The following is a 24277-nucleotide window of genomic DNA, read 5'->3' on the forward strand; positions in this document are numbered from 1 at the left end:
AATCTTTCGTTTTTCCTTTCAACCATCCACAGGTCAAATACTGTGTGTTCCCAACCGTGTGTGAACTTCTTGGACCAGCAAAGGGACATTCATTCTGCTCAGCACTCCTTTAACATTTCTATTGTATTCGATTTCCCACTCCCCCTGCCCAACTCCCCAGAGAATAACTTCTTCCTTGTTTTAATAACTTGGACCACAGTCAAGGTTGATGTGTTACTCCATTTTGCAGGATATTTTCTTCAGAAGAGGCAAAACAGAGACTAACGGAGGAGCTGCGGCTTGGGAGCAGCCTTAGGAAATCAGCGGCCGTTAAGAACACACGGGAAAGGCTTTTAAAGACATAAAAAAGCAGGCAACCAATGCAAAAATACCATAAACAGAATTATTCATAAAGGTAGACTAATGCTTAGAAGGAATCCTTGGCAATTTTCTCTCCCAGTGACCCACTTAAAAAATCTAGTTTCATTTGTGAGTGACGAAAAGGGTCAGAGTGAAGAAAGTGGGTTCACAAAATACCTCCTGCTGACTTAAATTGAAATATAATACTCTCCCATATGAGGTCATAAAAGTAATTCTGATCCCAATGGGCACACAGAGATCAGAAAATGAATAAAGAGAGGAGGAGAGAGGAGTAAATCAGGGGCAAGAGTATCTCCTCCTCCCTCAATGTATCATGTTTTCATCTCATTTTGCCCACGCTCGCCCTAAAAATCCCATCCGCACCCATTGTAATAACACCGCTCCCTGACATCTAATGAAAGATGTCTCCAAGGACTTGCTTAGGACACAAGAAAAAAACCCTCTTTTTTAAGTAAAATTTTTCAAGGAAAAAAAAGACATGAACAAATATTTAATGGGGGTTTGTCTGAAGTTCATGATCTTTTTAATAAAAAAACATCGGGATAATGTCTCATTTTTATGAGTGATATGGAAATTATCTTTTTTCTCTAAAATAGGAGGCAAACCTCCAGTATTTCTGTTCTATATCTACTGTGTCACCATGATTTTTCTTAGCACTGATTTCAGTGTCAAGACACTAGTTGTGGATTTACGTAAAATAAAATAGTTATCTATCTTCCTTCACGGAGTATTTTTACTCAAATGTATTTTCCATATTAACAGCGTTTTCATACCCTGACAAAAGGAAGTGAATACGACATCAGAGAGAAGGATGATGCTGACCCAGATTGTGTCTCCCCCTGGAGAAAAGCCCAATTTTCTACTGGAATAAAAGATTTAACTGAATTCAGTTCTCGGCCGCCCAGGGGCTTGGAGGAAAGAGCTAAGGAGTAGCCATTTATTTTATTTTTTTTTTAAAGATTTATTTATTTGACAGAGAGAAATCACAAGTAGACAGAGAGGCAGCCAGAGAGAGAGAGAGAGAGAGGGAAGCAAGCTCCCTGCCAAGCAGAGAGCCCGATGCGGGACCCGATCCCAGGACCCTGAGATCATGACCCGAGCCGAAGGCAGCGGCTTAATCCACTGAGCCACCCAGGCGCCCCAGGAGTAGCCATTTTTAAGAGCGATAAGAGAGAAGGCAAACTATAGGTCACAACATACCAGTGCGTTGTAATATCAATCTACACATCACAACAAGCATTTTATAGTTCACACCGGCTCAGCGAAGAGCCTGCTTCTCCCTCTCCCTCTGCTGCTTCCCCTGTTTGCACAATTGCTCTCTCATGCTCCCTCTCTGTCAAACGAATAAATACAATCTTTAAAAAATAAATTAATTAAAAATAAAGTTCACATTGCTATGTGAACTTGGATTAGATGGCTTAATCTCTCCTCCCTCCTCATCTGAAAGACGGACACACCCTAGTATCCTAGGATTGTCCTGCGGTCAAAGGTGAAAACATACGTAAGGCCCCTTACATAGGACCCAGTAATGTTAGCATCCACCCTGAGATAGATTGTCCAATCACAAATGGAAGTAGATGACTTACAATACATTCTAAAGGGATAAATGTGCAGCGTGAGAGATGTTAGTAAGTTCTACAAAGCAACTTTGTTTTCCAAAGAGTTGTTCTTCCGTAGGACCACCTACTGTTGACATTTTATTCTTTTCATTCAGCTTTCTGAATTAAAATAGTAATCAAGAAATACATTTTGGTTCAGAAATCCTTTCCTAAAATGTAAGCATCAGGCCAACAAAAGCTCTTCTAGTTTTCTTTTTACCTTGAAGAGGATCAAACAAAACAAACTATTCGCACTTTATGCTTCATCTTTACAATACAGCTTCTGATTCTCCAGAAAGTGACAAATATCATGTGTCTAAAGACCTTAGAAGGTATCAAAATTATCTCAACTATGGAAAGACCCAGAATCAAACACATGCCAGGATTCCATATCTGTAATTTTTGTAATTAAGCAAACAAACCAACCCTGTACTCCAGCATAAAGAAATTTCAAAAATTGAAACATACTGTTCACTTCACAATCAAGTTCTGTCTACTCTTGGCATTTAATGTGGGGACAATTTCTGAATTCTGAGAAGAGCAGAGAGAAGAAAAGAAAGGAGAAAAGAAAGAAAGGTAAGAGCAAGAAACCAAGAAACATCGGACAAGTTGAGAGCAGGTAGAAAGACAAAATGCTGAAATTGTCAGTAGCCCCTTGGACACAAGTGTGGAGAGGGAAAATTCAAATCAACAGGGTTTTTTGTTTGTTTGTTTGTTTGTTTTTAACTTTTGGGTCTTGAGAAAGGAAGTTGAGATTTGGATAAAATAGCAGGAAAAATTGGGGGCTGGGGTGGAGAGAAGGATCTAACAGTAAATCCTGGAAGACTGAAAAACAACTTTGCGGATCATTGAGGGATGATCCAAAAGCCAGCCCTGAGCCAATGAAAGAAAGAGGAATGAGTAGAGGGCAGCCAATTCTGGTGTTCCTGCAGGGGAAATAACATCAAAAGAAATGGCTACAGAAATGTCCCAGGCTGCAGACTATAGGCCCGGGGAAGGCACAGATGTTTAAGAACAAAAAAAAAAAAAAAAGTTTTTTTAAGAATTCTAGCTACAGACTTGGGGTAAAAATTAAGATCTCCCTGAGAGATTTAAAAGCAAATAGAGAAAAAGCAAGTCATGTATGGCTGAAAGATGTGAATGATCTAACAGGGAGATGTATAATACCACAAATTGAATGTTTTGCAAAACATTCCAGAGGAAATGAGCAGGGCTCCTAGTGCATCATTGCAAAGCTGTTTCCTAGGAGTATGTTGATGAGAAATGTCACCACCTCCGTTTTTGCCCACAGTATGTCTATGACAGATGAGAGGGAGAGAAAGAGAGAGACGGAGAGATCCTTCCATCCCACTGCACCGACTGCTACGCTGGTCACCCACTGTCAGTGCTAACTCCTGCATCACCCCAGGCGCCAGTCAACAAGGCCTACACCATTGACTTTCCCATCATTGTATCGTCCACTCACTTGCTCTGCCCTTCTGTCCATTTCACTGAGCTGGAGCTCCCAGCAGCAACTCTAGAAGAGAAGAAGAGGCGGGGAATGGGGAATGGAGCATGCATGGCTCTAGCAAGCCCCCGGATCCCAGAATCCAATGCGAAGCCCCTCATACACAGAGATGTGAAGTTAGTTGTCTCGTCCAGAGTGCTGGACTTAGTCTCCAGTGCCACCGGGGCTGTTGTGGAGTGGAAGGCAGCATTAGGGAGCCTGGAAAGAGCCTCTGCTTTGGAATTAGATCCAGGCTTGGAATCCCACCTCTACCACTTACTAGGATGGGAACTTGGGAAGTTACTTAACTTTCTAAGCTTGATCTGCTTATTTGGAAAACAGGGTAACCATACCTAAGCCTTACATTGTTAGGAAGAGTAAGTGAGGGGACTGAGAAAAGCACCTGCTATATTACGGGGACCTCACTGGAGCTGTCCCCTAATGCCCATTGACTCCAACTTGAACAGCCAACAATGAGTTCTTGTACTGTTGAAAGCAAGTTCCACCTGTTTGCCTTTTAAAATCTCCAGGTGCAAAGAATCTCCTCTCCCTATACTGTGTCTTCCTTACTGTGACAATCTATTGAGCACGAAGAAAACCTGTTGGCACAACCAGGTGTGAGCTCATCTGACTCAGAAGTGTCCCAGCATCAGCACTTAAATACGAATTTGGATCCCAGGTATTTCAAACTGAGAGTATTTCTCAATAAGCTAATGTAATAGTTAACATCTATGATATCACTAGCAAAACAAACATTAAGTGAGGTTGAACGGGCACAGTTTTGAAGAACTCTAAAATACTCCATAAGTAAAGGCCAGATTACGCCTTCTTAATAGTCTCAACTCTCTTGTTCCGGACACACACAGAAATCCCCTATTTATATTCCTGAAAATTTAATACTGAACACACCCCACCAACTGGGGGAGGGAGGAAAGCATCTTAATTCTACAGAGAGCCATGACTATTTTTCTAAGACTGCATTTCCTTCGTGAGTTAAAAGCGTCTTTTAAATGGTTCAAACAGGTGTATGTTGAAAGGTAACGGAACAGAGAAAACCTTACCCCTTTAAAGTGGCTCCTAAGTTCATCTGATTCCAGGTCATGCATTCAAGCTGGGAGGTCATCTGGTATAAATTGTCACTGTTAGAAAAATATCCAGAGTTAGAAACAGAGAACTACAAAGAAAGACACAGTTAATAGCATTTTACCTTTTCTTTACAGTGAAAGCCTCCATGTTTTCCAAAATGACAGAATACTGTGAGTCTGAAATGATTTTCATTTCAGCCCACTGATTCCTCAAGGTCACACAGAGCAGGAAGGATGTGAGAGTAATCTGGAAGCCTTTAAAAAACCTCAGCAGAGCAAACACTGAAGTTTCTAAAAAGGTATTAAACCTTTCAGGGGAAGAGGCTAAAAGGGAGTGAAACTCTTGAAAGGCAACACAGGCCGGAGAACTCAACATTAAAGTTAAAAGCCTGGAGCTGAAAGTAAAAAGATGGCAGATTAATTATTCGTGAAAAGGCCAGTAAGTTGTTTGAATCGAAAGGATATGTATCATGTGGATTATGAGGGTCCGAGAAGTCAAAGAGTGATGGCTGGTGGATGGTCTCATACTCAAGGATGTGGCAAGCAAAAGAGAAAGAATGGTAGACTATGCACAACTGAAGAAATTCGTCTCTAGAAATTGTATAATCCTGGAACAAGCCAAAAGGAGAGGGAAAAAACAAAACAAAACAAAACCCAGCCCTAAGCTCTAAGAAGGAAAATAACGGCTGATCATTTACATTAAGACCCCAAAGGAGAAAGTACACTATCACGTAAACGAACCAGAAGTTGTTCTCTCCTCTCCTCTTACATTAATCTCCTTCCTAGAAAAGCAGTACATAAATCAACTGGCAGAAATCTCCTTAATTACCAAGCTCTATGTGGAATACATTCAGTCCTGAACTGAAACGGTTAATTATGAAATTTGAGACCCAAGAGATGAATGGGCTGTCTGCGGACCCTGGGTCTAAACACATTACAGAGGAATACCTTCCCTCCACCCTCATGGCAGAAGAGAAAGAGAGAAGCTTTCAGTGTCTAACGTGCGATATCAGACCCCAAACCCTGACCGTCTCCACCTTGTCGTGGTATGCCTTCCTTGGGCAGAGGCAACACCGAATTTTAATTAAGAGAAGGTTTCATCAGGCCAGCCAAACTGGGAGCTTGTAGAGAGGTCAGGGAAATCACAGCAACTTGGGATATTTGGATGCTGTTGCTCCCTCTGGGCACAGCCCGATAAATCATGGCAGAGTCCCTTCTGCTGTTCGCGTAATCACTCGGAAAACGATCTGGAACTCCTTTGTGGTGGGCACACAGGATAAGGAGAAAATCAGATTCCAGGAGGGAATTTTACATATAAGATGTGAAGTGGCTTTAAGCTCCAAGTACGGGTCCTTTCATTAGTCAGTGTGTATCTGGAGCCCATCACTCATCCTCAGTCTGACTGGCTATTATGCTACTACAATATCCTAAAGATCAATGGAAAAAAAAAATGATTAGTTTCTCCTGCCGCTTCTCCATTTGCAGTAGCGGCCCGTGCTGGTCTGTGCCACTACGTTTCGCAATTCCACAAATTCTTGCTGTAAGGCCGATGTAATTAATTCCTGAAGGACCCCCAATTTTTATTAGAAGTGCCAGCCCTGCTGCATTTAACACAGAAGAGTTTCTTGAACTTTCTGTGGGCTGACAGCTCATTAATAAGCATCCTCCTCCACAATCTCTACTGGTTTTTGTTCTCTTGCGCCTTTTCATCAAGCAATCCATTTATTAATCTCGCCATTAATCTCAGCCAACAGGCATTGTATTCCCCCGGCAGCTCTGTATTTTTGTCACTGATTTTTAAAAAATTGTTCACCAACTAAAATCACTCAGCTCCGGTTGACAATTTTCCTAGGCCCTATTGGGATGTGGGATCTTTCTGGAATTATTTCATCCTTGCCTAAGACGAAGACCACCATTTTCAAGAGGGCCGAGAAGGGAGATGAGGGACAGAAGTTTATGTGTATGGGTTAATGAGCACCAAATATCTAACTTTATGATTTAGGAATTTTCTCACACACTTAGGGAATAGTCCAATAGATTCGTAAGGGTCTTTATCAGGGAGTACCGTGAAGAGAAAATATTTTAAGGTCATTTTCTCAGCCCCAAAAAAGCAAAACTTTCCCAAATATACAGTCTATGTCTCACATATGTGTATCTTCCTAGCGTGTGCTTAATAAATACACTGCACAGTAGGACAGCTACTGCTTAGACAAAGCTGTTGAGTACTTGAAATACGCTAGTGCCACACACTGAAATAAGATGTGGGTTATTTTTTAAAAGATTTTATTTATTTATTTATTTATTTATTTATTTATTTATTTATTTGAGAGAGAGAAATAGAGAGGACAAGCAGGGGCAGGGGAAGAGAAGCAGACTCCCATGGAACACAGAGAGGAACATGGGGCTTGATCCCAGGACCCTGAGATCATGAGCTGAGCCAAAGTCAGATGCTTAACTGACTGAGCCACCTAAGCACCCCAAAATTTTGACTATTTTAAAAATAGAATATTTTAAAAATTAATTTCATGGTCTTATTTTTTAAATGCAGCTACTAGCAAATTCCAAATTCCAAATTCTATATATCTATATCTATCTGTATCTATCTATCTATCTATCGATCTATCTGGCTTGCATGGGTTTTGTTGGTCAGTACTGCTCTATAAGTTTTAGGACCTTGAGCCAATCAGTTTAGCTCTCTGTACCTCAGTTTTCTCATCCGCCAAATGGAAATCTTAATCTCCATCAGTCTAACTTTACAGGGATTTGGTAAAGCCCTAAAAGTAGCTCTTTGAAGGCTATCCAGATAATATATTTTAAATTTTCTAAAGTATCTAATTTTTCAGTGCTTTTCACACATCCTCAATATGCCCCAAACTTGGCGAGGCAGGTATAGTCATGATCCCCATTTATCAGAGGATGACTGGGGCTCACAGAAGTGCCTGGTGTTGGCTTGCCTGATGCCCCCCAGCCCAGCTGCTGTACGCCTCTGAAGACATCCTGGCATCACTTGGCCTGCAAGCTCATCCTCTACCACTTAAATAGCAGTAATCATAACATAATAATAATACAGACAGGTCTGGAGGGGAAAGAGAGCATGCTCCAGGAAGCACAGTGACTTTCTGTCTCCAGAAAGTTCTAAGAGGCAAGATGCCCAAACACATCCTTTTCAGCCAACTAAGAATAGTATGCCAAGATTACAGGAAACACTTCTTGTTTTAGTGGTCCCGATAGCTCAGTTTGCGAATCCTCTTGAGGGGAGAGAAGTTGGGAAGGGCGATAGGGAAGACGGACTTGTGGAAAATCCCCAAACTACGAATCGGTTTCCTGAGTCCAGTGATAGGATCGGAGCACCATTTTAACCACATCCTGCCTTCTGCTGGCTGGGGTTCCTCAGAGGCTCAGTCACTTAGCTAGGCTGGCACAACCTCTTCATGGAAGTCAATGACAACATGGCAGTAACTGCTGTCAGGGAGGAGACAGAATGTGAACCTGAGCTAAAAATACCAGGCCCGGGCATGCTCCAGCTCTGATCTCTTTGGGCCATCGGTCCACACCTAGCTTTCATCATGAAAACCCACAGAAAGAGGCAGAGCTGGCCAGGGAATATATGGCCTCTGACAAATAAAGCATCTAATTATTAAATAACCACTGTAGGTGTCGACCACTTCATTCCCAGAGGAGATCAGATAAGCAGGTGGTTTGGCTCAAAGCAAACCACAGTGGTCACGTAGGCATTTCAGCTACTCTGTCTGTTCGGAAGTGAACTCTGAAATCGCAGGCTGCCAAAATATATTCCAAAAGTCATGGTATCCTTTATATTTTTAAGTAGATTTTTTTTAAGGGCCCTTGTTTCCTATGTAAGAAATGTTTGAAGTTGGAAGCAACGGAGAGAGGAAAGAAACTTCTATAACTGGGATTAATGCAAGTTGGAGTAAAATAAAAGGAAGTCAGTCCTAGCAAAAAGAGGAACTTAAAAGGAAATCGGTAGTAGATCATATAGAGTTTGTTTTGGCCTGGACTGCAGTATTATTGAGTTCTCGACCTCCACAAAAAAGAAAGGAAGGGGAAAAAAGCCCTTAGCTATTATCTGAGCTGGGACTCCCCCACTCTTCAAATGCATGTGTAATTCAAGTACATGTTCATCTCTAAGTGTGTTTACTACATTCAGCAGAACAAGGTAGAAAAGTTCATGTCGCCACTGGCACAGAGCTGTCGAACCTGGCTAAGGTTGGGGTCTTCTCTGCCAGATGGTGGCTGACTGACAAAGGAGCACTTTGGTGGAAGTAAAGAACCCCACAAGGAAAAAAAGAAGAAGAAGAAGAAAGCAAGAATTAAAAAAGAAAATGCCAACCAAGAAAAATGCAGCTAGAGCTGGCATCTGTGATCAGAATTCACGATGGCCAGCTTTTGCTGCAATAGCTCTGCCCCACACCAACAGAGGGGCCCCTGTGGGTTCCCCCTACCTGATAACCAGGACGCAGACACAGAGGCTGCAGCCAGACCTCCACGCAGCCCTTCTCCTGCGTTCTTCCCTCCAAGGCGCCATGGAGGCTGCCTGTTGAGAAATTTCTGCCCAGCAGGCCATGATGAATAATTATTTTACAGTCAATCTCTTGGTATTGTTATTTCTCTCAAGCTCACCAGTTAACCAAAGAAAAACCCACTGGGGATTCAACTTCTATTAATAAACACTTGGTCAGCACAAAAGTTGCAGGAATATTTGAAACTAGATTTTTCCCCCTCCCTGGAGACAAGTCCATTTCGAGCCTTTGGTTGTGATAACACTGCCCACCCCTGGAAACCATTTCAGACTTTCTGCCTTCATGCCTACTGATGCGGGAAACAAATACCAGTATTGTCTTAAGTGAAACTTTACACCATGTAAAGTATTCCTAGATACACAAATGAAAAGAGGCATTCGAGATTGTCACTTTATTTTCTTGGACATGAGCCGTCGCTCTGATTCATGTCCATGTTGAAGGCCAACCTCAATGGTTGATAATGGATTTCCCGGTGACCTGGATTCCCCAGAAACTCTATGGCTGCTACGGAAGTCTCACATGAAAAACCATCCGCTGCGAAAAGCCTCCACTATCAACTGCATCGTTTGTGAATCATCAATATTCAATTAGCAATATTTCAATCAGCAGTTACTGCTTCCCAAGTGGTTTTACCCACTAAATGGCGAAAGGAAATAGGCTCATTTAAATTGGTAGCACAGTTGCTAAAGAAGGATGCGCAAACCTAATAAAAGAGCCTAAGAAAGGAAAGGACTAAAATAGCTATAAACAAACAAACAAATAAATAAAGTGTGGGGACTATTTTTCAAACACAGGGCACAGAACTCCTTTTCTCTCTCTCTCTCTCTCTCTTTTTTTTTAGATTTTATTTATTTATTTGAGAGAGAGATCAGAAGTAGGCAGAGAGAGGAGGAAGTAGGCTCCCCGCTGAGCAGAGACCCTGATATGGAGCTTGATCCCAGGACCCCGAGATCATGACCTGAGCTGAAGGCAGAGAGAACCCACTGAGCCACCCAGGCACCCCCAAAACTCCTTTTCAAAGTAGCTGTGAGTATCAGCCCATGAACTGGGCAGAGTCAGGGATGGGTGCTCCAAGGAGGTCAGCAAGCGGTGAAGTCAGAGGGGTTTGTGGAAGAAGATTCATAGGAAGTAAGTAAGCAGGGAAGGCCCCGCTAGCTCCCTGTTCTAGGTAGAAATTAGGACAAATTTGTGCTTAATGAGAGTGGATTCATTACTCTCTCCCCTCAGGAGAGTCATGTGGATTAAAGAAGTCAATACTTGGAAAGTGCCTAGAAAGCTGCCTGCATGAAGGAAGTCTATATGAGCCTTTGCAACAGTGCTGCTACAGACTATACACGGGGAACATTCCAGGGGAGTGAGTGGCTGGAATCCCTGCTTGATTCAGAGCACAGATGGGTTTTGAAGTCAGAGAGACTGTGGATCAAGTCCTGGTCTTGATTCTGACTCGCTGTGTGACTTAAGCCAGTTATTTTGAGTCTCTGAACCTACTTCTTCTTCAGGAGAGTGGAGATTCAAGCATCTACAAAGAACTTAGAACTAAATGAAGGAACTGAGTGAAGCACTTAGCTCAGTGGCCAGCAGCATATAGTCAGCATGCAATAAACCCTCACAGTTTACTCACTTTTCCCCCAGCTATGATCACTGGTCCCCTAGGGGCTGAAATCTGGTTTCAGAAGCCTTAGCGACCTTTCGACGGACCTCTACCCACCTTCAAAATGGAAAGTGGCAGAGAGGATGGGAAAAACCATCCTCTATCACCTCCCATAAATTGAGACTGGGGACATTTTTCTTTTGACTCTTGTGCCCATCTACACACAAGGGGGCACAGCCGCAACTCCTCAGATCTGTTACCTGAGAGAGAAGAGAGAATCACTGGACAGTTCCCTCCTAACAAGAAGAGAATATTGAGAATTTCCTCAAAACAAATTCACATTGCACACTGCTTATTATATATATGTGCGTATGTCTGTGTGTGTGTGTATATACATCTATACATCTATATATATATCATTACCTTTATTTCATGCTGGGAAGGAAGATTAAATTCAAGATTGGAGAGACAGAAGCTTTGGAAGGGCAGTGGGGAAGAGCCTGGGCAGGCTGCCCCAGGGGGTCAAGTGCAACAAGGCAAACGAATACAGGCAAGCCTTTCCCAGGAGGTCCCAATTTTAGACAGAAGGGAATGGAGCCAGGGACCAAAGAAGCACCAGTGAACTCTAAAACCCAAATGTTATGCCATTCGGTGATTAAAATTTAGTCCTGTTTCCTATGCTTTTTCAAACACTGCATTCACAAAAGCATTTCAATACCCTTTCAGACTTTTTTTTAAGAGTGAAAAAGAAAGGAAATGACATAACTGCGGTAGTGTCAATGCATAGAACCAATTTTAAAACATTCCTACACCTGCTCATTCATCATTATTGCAGGGGAAGTACCTGACTTGTGATTAGAAATGTTATGAATTGGGACGCCTGGGTGGCTCAGTTGGTTGGACGACTGCCTTCGGCTCAGGTCATGATCCCAGAATCCCAGGATGGAGTCCCGCATCAGGCGCCCAGCTCCGTGGGGAGTCTGCTTCTCCCTCTGACTTTCTCCTCACTCATGCTCTTTCTCACTGTCTCTCTCAAATAAATAATTTTTTTTTAAAAAAAAGAAATGTTATGAATTTAGGGGGACTGGAAACTTCAAAGACAATACAGACTTCGAGGGAGCAAACTCTTTTCCTACAGGAGTCATAATTTCTTGCTTAGGAGTTATCGCTTCGAAATTTCCTCTAACAGAATAAAATGCTATTTTTGTGATATAAATACCAAAAAAAAAAAAAAAACCCAAGAAGGAAAAAAATTCCAATTATGTAGAAAGAAGAAAGGGTTAAGCAAATATTTCCAAAAGATGAACCTGACAAAATTGCTTTATAGAGTGGACATTACCAATGGATTACCAATGTGAGAATATTACCTATAAAATGCTATCCAAGTGACTTTTCCCACTTCCATGGCAATCACAATTTCAGCCCTTGTCAAAATCCACCACAGGGACTCAGTTGTTAAACCAGTGGCTGTGATCACTTTATCCCCACCTCCTCTTTCTAGGCTAGACCCTCTGATGGCCCCTTCTTAGTGTGGCTCTAGGCCTGGGAGAGAGGAGAGTAAGAAATGTGTGTGTGTATGTCTGAGTCCCTTTGAACCAATGCCTCCCAGACTCCAAACCCCAAAGGGGTATACTAGCACACCTAGACAGCAACCACTCCAGCGTCAAAGGCTTCCACTCTACCTGGGGGTAAGTCTCCAGTCAGGAACTGAAAAGGGAGGAGTGGGCCAAGGCCATCCCATGGGGGAACCATTCCAACTATACCCCCAATGGCTGTTCCAGTTACAACAATGTCACTCGGATAATGGCAGGAACAGTTCCTCAAGAAGGATGGGAATGGCCCTGCCACCACAGTTCTGATGGGAGGGACTGGGGGTGTTCACAACAGAGAATGGGTGTGGGTTCTGCGTACTTTCCAGTGTTGGGACCCACCAAGGGGAAGCACTGAGGTGCCAAAGAACAGAACCGGATTCTAGCTAGTGAGAAAGGAAAGGAGGATGAGGAGGTACGGTCATTCTTCCGTGCTCTCTCAGCAACCTTCAAGCATTTCTTTGCTCCTTCTAGCTCAAAGAAAAAAAGAAAAGGCCAAAGGAAGGGGAAGAGGAAGGGAAGGAGAGTGATCTTGAATCCAAGATCCAATTAGATTTGCCGGATTTCCCCCATCAGAAGGGAAGGCTTCTGAAGTCCGTGTTGCCTCAGGCATACAGAACTCGAGGGGCTCAACCCTGTACTTCCCCCAGATAGGAGAACCAGACCAGTACCAGGCTCAATTTCATAAGCACACCGAGACTTTGGGATGCGCAGCAGCCGGCTAGGGAGCGAAGCCTCCTTCCCCTCCTCCCCTGTGGGACTGGAGGTCCTCCAGGCGCGGCCATCCTCCCCCCCCCCCCCCCAATCTCCCAGGGCAGGCGCTTTTCCTTCCTTCATTACCTCACTACCTCCTTCCCTTGACGTCAGCCCCGGGTCCTCGAGCAGAGGGGGGAGGATGGAGATGAGTTTGGGGGCAGTCGGTATCAGGATCCCCGCAGCACCGGGGTGGGGGGCAGGGGTGGAATATGAGGTAATGCTCTCCCAGTCCCCCGCCTCAAAGGCCGAGAGCCGCCACTTCCCTCCGCCCGCCCCACCTTCCAGCCCCGCGCGCGCCGGTGTGTGCACCAGTTACTAGGCAACCCTATCGGAGAAGCGGGATGCCGGCCAAGTTCACCCAAAGTTGAAGAATAAATTTGGGGGAGAGAAGGTGGAGGGTGGAGCGAGAGCCGGGAGAACGCACAAGGGACAGGGCGGGGGAAAGCTTGGAAGGAAAAGAGGCTGGTCTTCTGCCTCCCTGGAACGGGATGGAGGACCGACGCGGGCTGGAGCAGCGTCCCCGGAGGCCACCGCGGCGACCCGACTGAGGTCCTGCCCGCACTCCGGGTCCGCTGCCGGCGCGGGGCCTGGCCCTGGGAACCACGCCCACCGGGTGCCGCGGCGGCCGCAGACCCCGGAGCACAGGGGTGGGGAGCAGGCTGTGGTGCCAGCGTACGCGCCCTCGAATTACTCCCCGGGAAGGCCGCCGGTGTGGCCAGTGGGCGAGGAGAGGTCTGAGAAGTGAGAAGAACGGAGTGGGAGTGGACTCCATGTCTAATCTTTGGTCCCGAGGAAGCTAAGGGCTCCTTAAGGAGCGCTTAAAAAATAACTTCTCCAAGCTCCACTGTTCTCTAGTTCAAACAGTAACCGCCCTCGTTTATATTCAAAACAAGAACGCCAAGAGACGAGGAAACCTACTTCTTTCAAATCAGGAGATCTGCTTAAATTTGCTTTAAGTAGCTAAACGCGTCCTTTGCCTCCAGGACCCCGCACGCCCGCGGTCGGGGCTGCCCGCGTCGGACGTTCCTGCCGTTTCGCGCGCCCTCTCCGGGGTCCCGGGGACCCAGACTCCGTGCGGAGCGCTTTCCTACCTGCTGTACGGCGTCCTCAGCAGCAGGGCCTGGCTGCCAGTGCAGCTGTCGGTAGGGGTGTGGCAGCCATAGACTGGGGGCGGCACGGAGTACTGCTGCTCGCCTGCGGAGAGCCGAGGAGAGCCGAGTGAGCGCGCCGCAAGGGATCCGGGTGCGAGTCGGTTGGGGACGAGGACGCGGTCAGGGTCCGGGACAGAGAGCATCCCCAGCCAGGCTCGGAGACGAAGCTGGGGGTCATGAGCCTGGACGCCGGGGCGTGCCCACAGAGGGCGTCCAGATCGTGAGGAGTTAATCTGCTTCTTACTTCACATTGCCTTAGCGCTTACTTCCTAGCACACCGAAAAGACCTTCGAGACATTCGTAGACTTGAGTAAAGCGGTCACCAACATACTGCGGGTGGGGGCAAAACTCAACCTTTTCTTCTCAATTGGGTGAGACTGGGCTGATTATTTCTAAAAATCCCTTCTCTCATAATTTGCCGTGGGATTCCGGGGGATTGGCACGAAAGAAGGGGAGAAGGACCGCACATCCTTCCCGCCTGCTTACCCAGAGAGCCCTGCTGGCCCATGGGGTCCTCGTGCTTGAAAGAGTGGTTGGGGAACTGCGCCGCGTGGTGCGAGGGCGTGTGACCGTAGCTGGGCGTCCCGTCGAAGGTGACCGTGCTGTAACCTGAGAGCGCGGCGGAGAGAAGCACAGCGTCAGCGGAGGAGGGTGGGGGCAGGTCGGTGGGTCTACGAGACCTGAACTGGCGTCGAGGAGACCCGGGCCCCCCGAACAAGAAACCCCAGCGGAGGAAGATGCCACCCCACCGGCCTCTAGAACTTTCTCGGCGGGAAGCCGGGCCCAACCGCAAAGGTGTGACCTCAGGGCCAACGCGCCGCCCTTTCCCAAGTAAAACCGTGACCTCCCGGCCGTTTCCCGATTCAGGTACGCCCCTCGTCTCCCACGGTGTCTGCAGCTCCTGAACCGAACCTCAGGCAAGTGAAGTATGAAAATTGCCAACCGCTCGCCAGAGAAAGTTCTTCACCTCCAAAAACAAACACTGTGGCTCTTGCTCGGGGGCAGCGCGGGCGAGCGAAATGAATCTGTTCAGCTGACCCCGCGCTGACTCGGAGCCGTAAATCAGGAGACCGCGCACCAACTTTCATTAATTACTCGGAGCCAGTTAAACGGCATGGGCCTTAGATGGAAAGAGTCATTACTGAGTAATGTTATCTGAGGCTGCGCGACCCTAACACCACGACATCTAAGGCCCTCAGGAAAGCTGGTGAGGATTAAAAGAAAGGGGCCCTTTCCGTTGGGCCCGCGGGCGTCGGCCCTATGCCCTCCTTCTACCCCTCTCGGATGCAATTCGCATCCCGTGCGTCCTTACCCCACCATCGTGGGGTTCCTCGCGCCCCAGAAGAGGAAGCTGCCTGTTTTAGAGTGTACCTGACACTGTAGCTCCCTTTCCCTCCCCGGCAGCGCACGGGTCCCCCAGTTTCCCTACAGTGCAACCAAGGGCAACATCGACTTCTTCCCCAATTCTCTAAAGGCTGAGTAACAGAATGTGGTGTCTTGATTGAAAAACGTGGTCTCACGGGGCCACTGGGTGGCTCAGTCCTTAAATGGCTGCATTCGACTCAGTGATGATCCCAGGGTCCTGGGATTGAGCCCTGGGTCGGGCTCCTTGCTCAGCAGGAAGTCAGCTTCTCCCTCTCTCTCTGTCCCTCCCCTTGCTTGTGTTCTCTCTCTCCCCCTCTCTGTCAAATAAATAAATAAACAAATAAAATCTTTATTAAAAAAAAAAAAAGAAAAATCTGGTCTCCTTTTGTGGTTATTATTAAATTGCTTGAGACAGCTTCTGGAAAACTGTTGCCACCGCTGGCGGGAAAGCATCCTCCAACTATGATACAAGTCAGTCCCAGGGCCCTGAACGGAATGGTGGGATTCTCTCCTTCTATGCGCAGGCCCCAGAGTCTCTGGCCTGAGGTCCAGGCCCAGGGGCAAATGAGATCCGCCCTGTTGCTCACTTAGGCTTACAGGAGGGCGGGTGCGGATCCATCCCCCGCACATTCTCCCAAACCCCTCCCAGCCATTGCGCTGGATCTCGAAGCTCCACTCAATTTTTGGGAGTGGGATGGGCCAAACACCCACACTTTTGCCCCAGGCATGACAGACGGTCTGCAACAGGTGTTTGTGAAGACTGAGGGTGGACAGAACTAGAAGGCCACTACCCCATCATTGAAACATACCCCCCAAACAAAAACAAAACCGGAGCTTCTCCTGCCCACTCTGGGCAGTGCGGTGTGTCTGAGTGGGAGACAGGGTCAAGGCAGGTCCTAATAACCAGATCGTACCAGGCAGGCAAAATCTCACGCACTGCTTGGGACCACAGGCTGACAATTAAGAAACCACCAACTTTTGTAACTTGCATGACCCCAAAGTCCTACATCTCTCGCCCGCTAAGTAGGCAAAGATCACCCCCCCCCCACCCCTGTCCCATTAGCTATCAGGCCTGGGTGAGCTGGGCTTCCTTCTGGGAGAGAAGGCACGGCCCTCTTTGAGGCCTACCTGTCAGCTTACAAACGAAATGTGGCTCTCAGTACCCAATTCTGCAGAGAGAAAGCTGAATTTTGAAAAGACGCATTTTTTTTTTTTTAAATAGAAGAAACAGAAACCACAAAGAAATTGTCTCTAGACGAACCCTTCTCCATTCCTAGGCAGATGGGTAGGCAGTGGCCTGGAGCACGTGCTGTCCTTGGAGGCGGGCTCTGCAACTGTAGGGTTGCGGGCTGCAGCTCCCCAACCCGCCCCGTTGCCTCCGCGCCCCGCAAGGCTCCCAAGGGCCCCTCCCAGACAGGTCACCCAGACCGGGTGTGGGGAGGCGGGGTAGGGGCCAGCCTCCAACCCCTCCCTCACGACCCCCGTGTTGAAAGCGCCTGCGGAGGGGACAGAGGGCTCTTTTAATTAGAAACTTATCGGACCCGGAACTGATTAGATCACGCTGTCCTGGGACCTCTCGCTGGGCCAGGGGCGGAGAGCGCGGGGGCGAGGGCCTAGGGAGGAACTGTTGCGGGCAAAAAGGGGCAGCGTGTTCAAAGACTTTTTATACAGGCCTTCAAGGGAGAGGGCCTAAGCGTCCAAGGTAGCGCTTTTCCCACGGTTAGTCTCTGCCGGGGAAGGGAGTGCAACCTTGACCGCGCGGAGAGGCGAGACACGCTCTGCGCCTCCCTCCCCCGCGCGCGGCAGCGGAGGAACCCGGGAACAGCCTGGCCCGGCCTGGCTTCCCAAGAGCTCGACGGTAAAGTGGACAGCAGGCTGTCAGGGAGAGGGGCGGAAGGCTGAAAATGATGACTCCATTGCCGCGGCAGAATAAGGACAAATCTGTCCCCTAACGAAATACCCTCTCCAACGTGACCCAAAGGGGGGCACCCTTCGCCCTTGGGTACAGCTGGTCTCTACACTTGATTCTAGGGTGACCTGGTGATACCAAGGCCACCTCCTGCACGGATTCTGACCCCCCTCCAGCTGAGGGAATCAGAGGCTGACCGACAAGCAATCGTTTGGGGTTTTGGGGGGCTTTCCCCCCTCCTTCAATTCATTAAGTCTGGGACTACCCAAGTCCTCACCCCAATTCTGCCCTGACAAACCATCTAAACAAACCTCACACACAGACTGCTGTTGGTTCAGTGCCCCTCCAACAGGGAGAAGGAAATCCATCTCAACAGAAGGACCAAGATCCCTGGAAAAGGAGGTAGAAATAGCCTAGTATGGTCTGCGTGTGAGTCCCAGCTGTGCCTCAGAGCGACCTGTTACACACCTAATCTCTTAGAGCCTAGATTTTCTCATCAAGAAATAAGGGAGTCCTCCAATGTCAGACTCCATGCACTCCAATATGCAAACATGCACACTGCCTTAATGCTTCATCGCCAGTGCCTTGTACAGAGTAGATTCTCAATAAATGTTTGCTGAATTAATGTTTGGAAGTTTAGGACACCACCTATCCTGTTTAAGAAATGGAAAAGGGAGGGGGTGGCATGATGCCTGGTGGTGCCAACTGTCCTCTCCTGTGGGCCAAGGTTAGGCTGCTTTGCCTAGGGACAGGGATTCAGAGTCTTGATTTCTCTCCGCTGGAGCTTGGACTGGAGTCTGTTGATGGCCATTCCCATACTCTGGGGAAGGAGCTGATGCTCTTGCTTCCCCCAACACAAGCCTCCTGCTAGATTGCATTCCTGGGGGAGCCACAGGAATCCCAGAAGTCAAGAGAATTAATCCAGAAATCTCCAGGCCTTGGGGTTGCCAAGGCTAGGACTGAAGCTGGAGCAGCTCCTGACACATCACCCCAACCCCCAGCTGCCCAATAATCCCAACAGCCAGGCGAGCATGACCCACTTACATTTTCAGTGCAAGAAAAAAGTAAACCCACAGAAGAGAACTGCCTTACAGGTTGTGGCACTGTGTCTGGAGCTGGCTTTCCGCTGGGCTTTTCCCCAGGATGGGGATGAGAACTCCTTCACCTGCTATCCCTGGTCCCCAACTCCCAAGCCTTTTATCTCTTTGGCAACCAACCCCATGCTGAACTGATGGGATCCTAGGCACCAGAACTCCCTATAGAAGAGACCCAAACAAAGTGAGAGAGCCCAGATTCCAAAAATCCCCCCAGAACCTAGATGGACTCAAATAAATGCTAACAGCACAGTAGTATTTTGAAGCCTCAGAAACAGACCAAATGGCGTTTCCGGGCCTCCAAAGAGCACACATCCACACTCAGATTCACTCACGTCACACACCTGCCTGCCTGTCTTGCTGTTTCTGGTTCAGCCAATTTTAGATGGTCTGCTGCCTTTGGAATGTAGAGCCCCAAGCCAGGGGAAAGTTGGGCTTCTGCTCCAGTGGCATAGAACTTCAGGCGGGGGCCAACACCCAAGTTGCTCACCTCAGCTCTCCTCTTACAGATGGGGAAACTGAGAACTGGAGATTTATAAAAGGTAACAACAGCCTGCTAATCAGAGGTGACACTCAGAGAACACAAGCCTCTGAATCGACACTGAGTTATTCCAACATCCCTTGAGTGGAAAACACTAACTTCCGTGTAGCAAACACCCAGAATGGAGCCCCCCTCCCCGGGGGTGGGGGGGTGTGCTGCTTGAGGTTCCTCCACATACCGCAGAGCTCGAGTTCCCTAAAGGAAGAGGAGAGAGTGGTTTCGATTTCACTGGGGCTTCTGGTGAGCCAGGTGCTGCAGGCTGGGTTTAGCTAGGGACCACCTGAAGATACTCATTTAGAAGGTGTTGGCACTGACCATGGACCAGAAGCCCTGAGCCCTTCTGCGCTTGGGGAGCCGTGGCACCACCCGAAAACTGTACATGCTCTGTTCTCCCGGCCCACGCATCCCAGAAACATCCTAGTCCCCTAGGTCCGCGGGAAATTTTGCTCCAGCAAAATCATCCGCCATGGCGTTTGTAAGACATTTCCTAAAATAAGGAATGAACTCTCAAAGAGCACAGAAGTCCAATTAGTATCAAATTGGAAAACAAACTACAAGGGCTCAGCCTGATTGGCTCTGCGCTAGTTCCTGAGAAACGTTAAGTAGGTGTGCGGGAGCCAGGGCGGGATGGGGACGCTACTGGCTGAGTCCCTCGATGTACACTGAAGTCGGCAAATAAACCGGTCCTGTTCTGACCCCTCTGTCTTGCAAAAATCAGCTGAGCTCCGAGTTTAACGACAAAAAGGCACCAAGGCGCGCTGAAAGAAAGGCCCATGCTTGGGCCTCTTTCCACCGCCTCTCGGAGGACCCGGTCCCACACAGCTTGGAACAGGATAAACAGAGTTCTCTTCCAGCCCTGGAGCTCTCACGGACGCCGCCTGAGCTTGAACCCAGGAGACATCCGCTTTTATACTACCAGACGCGAACACGGACATGGTTTCAGGAAAGCCACGGTTTAGCTGCTAGCCCGTCCATGTACTCGTTCCTTGTTCCGTGATACTTATATAGGAGGTCTAATGCGTGCCATCGCCGTGAAGGCTGGAGCGGCTCCTGACATTTCCGCGCGGGGTAGGAACACGGGCTGCTCACCCGGTGCTGGTCCCACAGTGTGAAAGCTACAAAGGTCCAGTGCCTAATAACAGTCCCGTGGTGCCTTGAGCCACAGAGCACCTTTCTGAGACAGAGCCAGACACTGCACCGGTTCCCCCATCCGACTCCCACGGAGACTAGCAGTCCTGGAATCTCCTGGGGTCCGAGGGGCCCCAGATGACCTCCCGGCTCATGCGAACCAGTCCGGCTCCTGGCTCTGCAGGATGTCAGGGGCCTCAGCCGGCACGTACTCCCTCTCCCTGGCCTCCTCTCCCCAAGCCGCTGCTTCCGCTACCCTCGCGGTCTGGGGTGGGGGTGAGGGGCAGCCGGTTAAGAGCCGGGGTCAGGGAAGGGATAGGACAGGGGAATGCTAGAACGCGGCGACAGCCCCGGCGCCACCCCGCGTGTAGAGGGCGCTCCCCCGGCCCGCTTACCCTGGTTGCGGATAGCGGGCTGGCTCTCGAGGCAGCTGGGCAGGTAGGGCGCGTTGGGGAACATCCTGGCCTGACCGGAGGACGCCTGGCTGGGCGGAGGAGGACCGAAGGGACCGTAGCGACAGGCTCCAGCTGTGCCGGTGAACTGGCCGGAGAAATGCACGGTGAAGGCGCTCAAGCACTGCTCCTCGTGCGGCTCCGCGCCGCCCCAGCTCGGCTCCTGTTTGATGAAGGAGTGAGGCGGCGGCGGCGGCGGGGGTGGCGGTGGGGCCGGCGGCGGCGCAGGACCGCCCAGCGAACCGTAAGCCGAGGCGCCCGGGGGTGCAAAATCCAGCACCGGCGCCCACTGCGCGGCGCCGCTCACGGGCAGGGCGCAGCCACCGCCGCCACCCAGCGAGGGTACCGCCGGCAGCAGCGCATTCAGGTCCCGAACATCAGAGCCCATTTGCTGCGGCTCAGCCCCGGATGCCCCGCGGCTCCTTCGGCCTTGCAGACGCTCAGCGCTGTACTCGGCCGCACCTAACTTGGCCCAGAGGCCTCCTGGGTCCCGGAGCCCCGGCTGCTCGGGGTGCTGAAGGCACCCAGACCCTGAGCGGAGCGACTGTGAAGATGCCTGCTCTGGGGCACACGTGGAAGCTGGCTCCTGCGGCAGGAGGAAGTCCAGGATCGCGGCAAGGAGGCGGCGGGGCCCCGGCTCCTGGGCTGCGGTCCCGGCTCTGGGTGGGTGGGTGAGTGAATGAGTGGGAGGGCCGGTGGGAAGGGGGGAGCGCACAGACGGCCGGGTTGCGGAGAACCCCCGGGTGTGGGCGCTGCCTTGAACTCCTTACCCCAGCTGCCTGGCTGCCCCCAGCTTCCCAAAGCTCAAATAAGAGGGGCTGGCGGCGGGGGAGGAGGAGGAGCCAGGAGCCTTGGCCTCTCCATTCACACCGCTGCCTAAGCCGGGCCAGGCAGCGCGCACTGCACGGTGGGGGCGCCCTCGCCGTGGGGGTGGGGGGCGGGCCTGGAGAAAGCGTACCTCTGGGAGACACCCTCCTCTCCTACCCGCCACGCGCTCTCAGCCGGCCTACGGGACTCAGCCCTCCCCCCACCTCCCCTTCTCGGCCTTCGCAAGTGTGGGCGCCTCGGGGCACTGGCGAGTCTCTCCAGGTGAGCAGCGAATGTCCCCACTGCATCACTGAGTGTGTGTGTGTTGGTGAGGGTGACGGGGGAGGGGGGGTGTTAATCTCAGAGGGCGGGTTCAAGGGAGGGGCAGGTGAGCCCCGCGAGGGCGGGAACTTCAGGAAAGCACTGAAAACTTTCCAGAGCTTCAGAGAGGCCAATTCCTTTACTCAGAGCCCGAAAGTCCAGCTCCTGCTTCTTGTGCCGCCGGGCAGGAGTGGTGGCCGTACTCTCAGGTTCACTGGAGTGGGGGTGACACTTTATGGGTTTCAGAGGCCACGCGCAAGGTGAACGTGGGTGACCTGGGGGGGGGGTGCTTCAGCTGTGATAAAAGGCATATTTCGATCGTCTGGTAGTTGGTTACTGGATGAGGTTTGTGCCCAGACGAGGGCAGTTGTCGCCTGCCTAAAAACTGGTGTCAGCGGCACTTAATCTCCTTTCCTAGTGAGGGGTATTTAACTCTAATTCGGTGAAGCCGGGAAAGCCTTTAGGGGAACACCCAGAGCTTGCAAGCATTCTGACCGGAGAATCCTGGAGCCCAGTATGGAGGCTGAGAGGTGGGGAGGATTCCAAGTCCAAGTCCCCCGGGGAGAGGTTGTCTCCTGCAGCCAATCCCACCGCCCTCGGCCTCCGCTCACGGTGGAGGATACCATTCTGGATAAGCAGTGACTGATGAGCGGACGCAAACCAGTTAGGAGGACCAGGAGGGAAAGCCCTTAGTGGCCCACGGTCCAGGGCAGTGTTCTCACCATAGGGAGTTCCGAGTGCTGAACTTCGCCACATCAGACTCCTCTCTTCACTTAGTTACTCTGTGGGAGCCCCGCGCGCCTCAGGGAGGGTGTTTGAGGTTTTGTTTCGGTTTTTGCCTCTTCCACAGTAGTCAGCATTTAAGGGGATGCGGATCCTAGGCAAGGAGAAGCGCTGGGAATCCGAGTTGGAGTGCGTTTCGGGGCTCGTGGGAACGCCCAGGAGGCAGCAGCGACGGCGCAGCCTGGAACCGCCAGGAGCGCGGGCGGGCAGCAGCCGGTGGCCGCCAGGCCTCTCACTCCAGGCTGGCCGTGGAAGGGCGCGCACCTCTCCACCAAGCCCTTGCGAAGCGACAACCATGGTAGTTGCAGTTTTACAAAGAAACGGAACGTTTTAAAAGCCGTGGCATGCTCTTCATTTTCTTGCGCTTTGGTTTTAGTTAACTTGGACTTGCGCTGAGTAAATGAAGTGGACCTGAGTTCTGGCTGCGAACCCGAGGCTCAGAGGCTACACGCCAAACAAAATTCCCTCCTCTTGGGGTCGCTCGTCCTAAAGGCGCAGGAGACGGTGAGGGCAAAGGTCGGGAACGCTCGCTACCCGCTGGTTCCCCCGGCCACCTAGAGGTCCTGCCCCTCTCTGCGCTACTTTGGTGCATGACTGTGCTTGTCTCCACTCAGAAGTTTTATCTTTAAAGAACTGAAAAGGTTCTGGAGGCCAGCTCCTTCTCCCCCGACACTCTGTGAGCTGACCACTACGCTCCCGCAAGTGCAGTCTGGAAACCTGCAGCGGGGCTGGAGAGCTGGGCAGAGGTCATGCGCCTGTGGTCCCTCTGGTGCAGAAAGGCCCCGGGAGACGAAACTTCTCAGGCCAAGCTGCCCCTAGAACTCCGCAGACCCGTCTCACACCCACCACTTTTATTTCGACGTCGAAGGAGTTTTTCTTAACTAGGATTCACTCAAGCGCCACGAGGGAAGGAGAGACCTTTACAAAAAGTCAGGGATTTTTATTTGCCAACGAAAAGGTCGAGATTGTTTCTTTTTTATACTCTTCTGCAAAGTTTTGGGGGTCTTGGAGGGGGTGACTTGAACGTGAGCTTTTGTGGTTTTGAATCCCAGATAGGGCAGAAGTGCTTAATTTTGCGTTTTTAAAAAAGTTTTTGTTCGGGGGGGGGGGGGGTGGAGTGAGAAGAAAGGGGGGCCGAGAAAATTCAGGACTTTCCTTCCCTCCGCCATTTGTTGCCTGAGAAGCCCAGAGGGAGGTAGAGCAGTAGTGTGATCCCCGCTTCAATCCTGGCTTGCCTCCTGGCTCCGGCACGGTAGTCCGAAACGGTGGGAGGAGTTCCCTGCAACCCGCGGGGCCGGGAAGTAAGTGCTGCGCGTCCGCCGCCGCTCGAAGTCGGAGGGCCTCGCGGGAGAGGAGGTCTCCGAACGACCCCACCCATCCCCATCCCCGGAAGCCCAGGAGCCCCCAGGCCCAACGCTGGGAAACTGGCACACTGAGGTCCCCCTTTTCCCCTTGAATAATCTATTCTGCGGGAGCTCGGCGGTTATAAGAGCAGATGCTCCCACTAAGCTGGCCTCGGCGCCCCCTCAGCCCGCCTGGCGGAGGGACAGAGTATCTGGCCGGGAGGAACTCTGCCCGCCTCGGCAGGTGGGCGCTCTCCCGCACCTCCGTAGCTCGAGGCCCAGGGAAATGAGCGCGGCGTAGACCTGGCCGCTCCCTTCTCTGATCCACCTTTCCGCTCCCGTCAGCACTGAGACTTAAGGCACAGAGGATTGTGTCT

The 24277-nt window shown here is 50.1% G+C and overlaps 1 protein-coding gene and 1 long non-coding RNA gene across 16 annotated transcripts in view; one reads left to right on the forward strand and one right to left on the reverse strand.

The window, feature by feature from the left end:
• WT1 (WT1 transcription factor) overlaps window positions 1-21314 on the reverse strand; it is a 48533-nt gene extending 27219 nt beyond the window's left edge. For 2 of the 4 annotated variants that reach the window (XM_082748924.1, XM_082748923.1), the window contains exons 1-5: window positions 20590-21314; window positions 14644-14766; window positions 14098-14200; window positions 4506-4583; window positions 3424-3474 (exon numbers count right to left, since the gene is read on the reverse strand). In XM_082748924.1, coding sequence (XP_082605050.1) covers window positions 3424-3474; window positions 4506-4583; window positions 14098-14200; window positions 14644-14766; window positions 20590-21034 — 800 coding nt within the window. In that variant the 5' untranslated portion in view covers window positions 21035-21314. The remainder of the gene's footprint in view (window positions 1-3423; window positions 3475-4505; window positions 4584-14097; window positions 14201-14643; window positions 14767-20589) is intronic. The other 2 variants (XM_082748926.1, XM_082748925.1) reach the window with 1 other exon arrangement.
• A 301-nt stretch (window positions 21315-21615) lies between these two features.
• The window catches only part of LOC309873391, a 107058-nt gene continuing 104396 nt past the window's right edge, over window positions 21616-24277 (forward strand). For all 12 annotated transcript variants that reach the window (XR_014316321.1, XR_014316322.1, XR_014316323.1 and 9 more), the window contains exon 1: window positions 21616-21735. This is a non-coding gene — a long non-coding RNA (uncharacterized lncRNA). The remainder of the gene's footprint in view (window positions 21736-24277) is intronic.

Source organism: Mustela nivalis (genome assembly GCF_964662115.1).
Source record: "Mustela nivalis genome assembly, chromosome: 9".
Lineage (NCBI taxonomy): Eukaryota > Metazoa > Chordata > Mammalia > Carnivora > Mustelidae > Mustela > Mustela nivalis.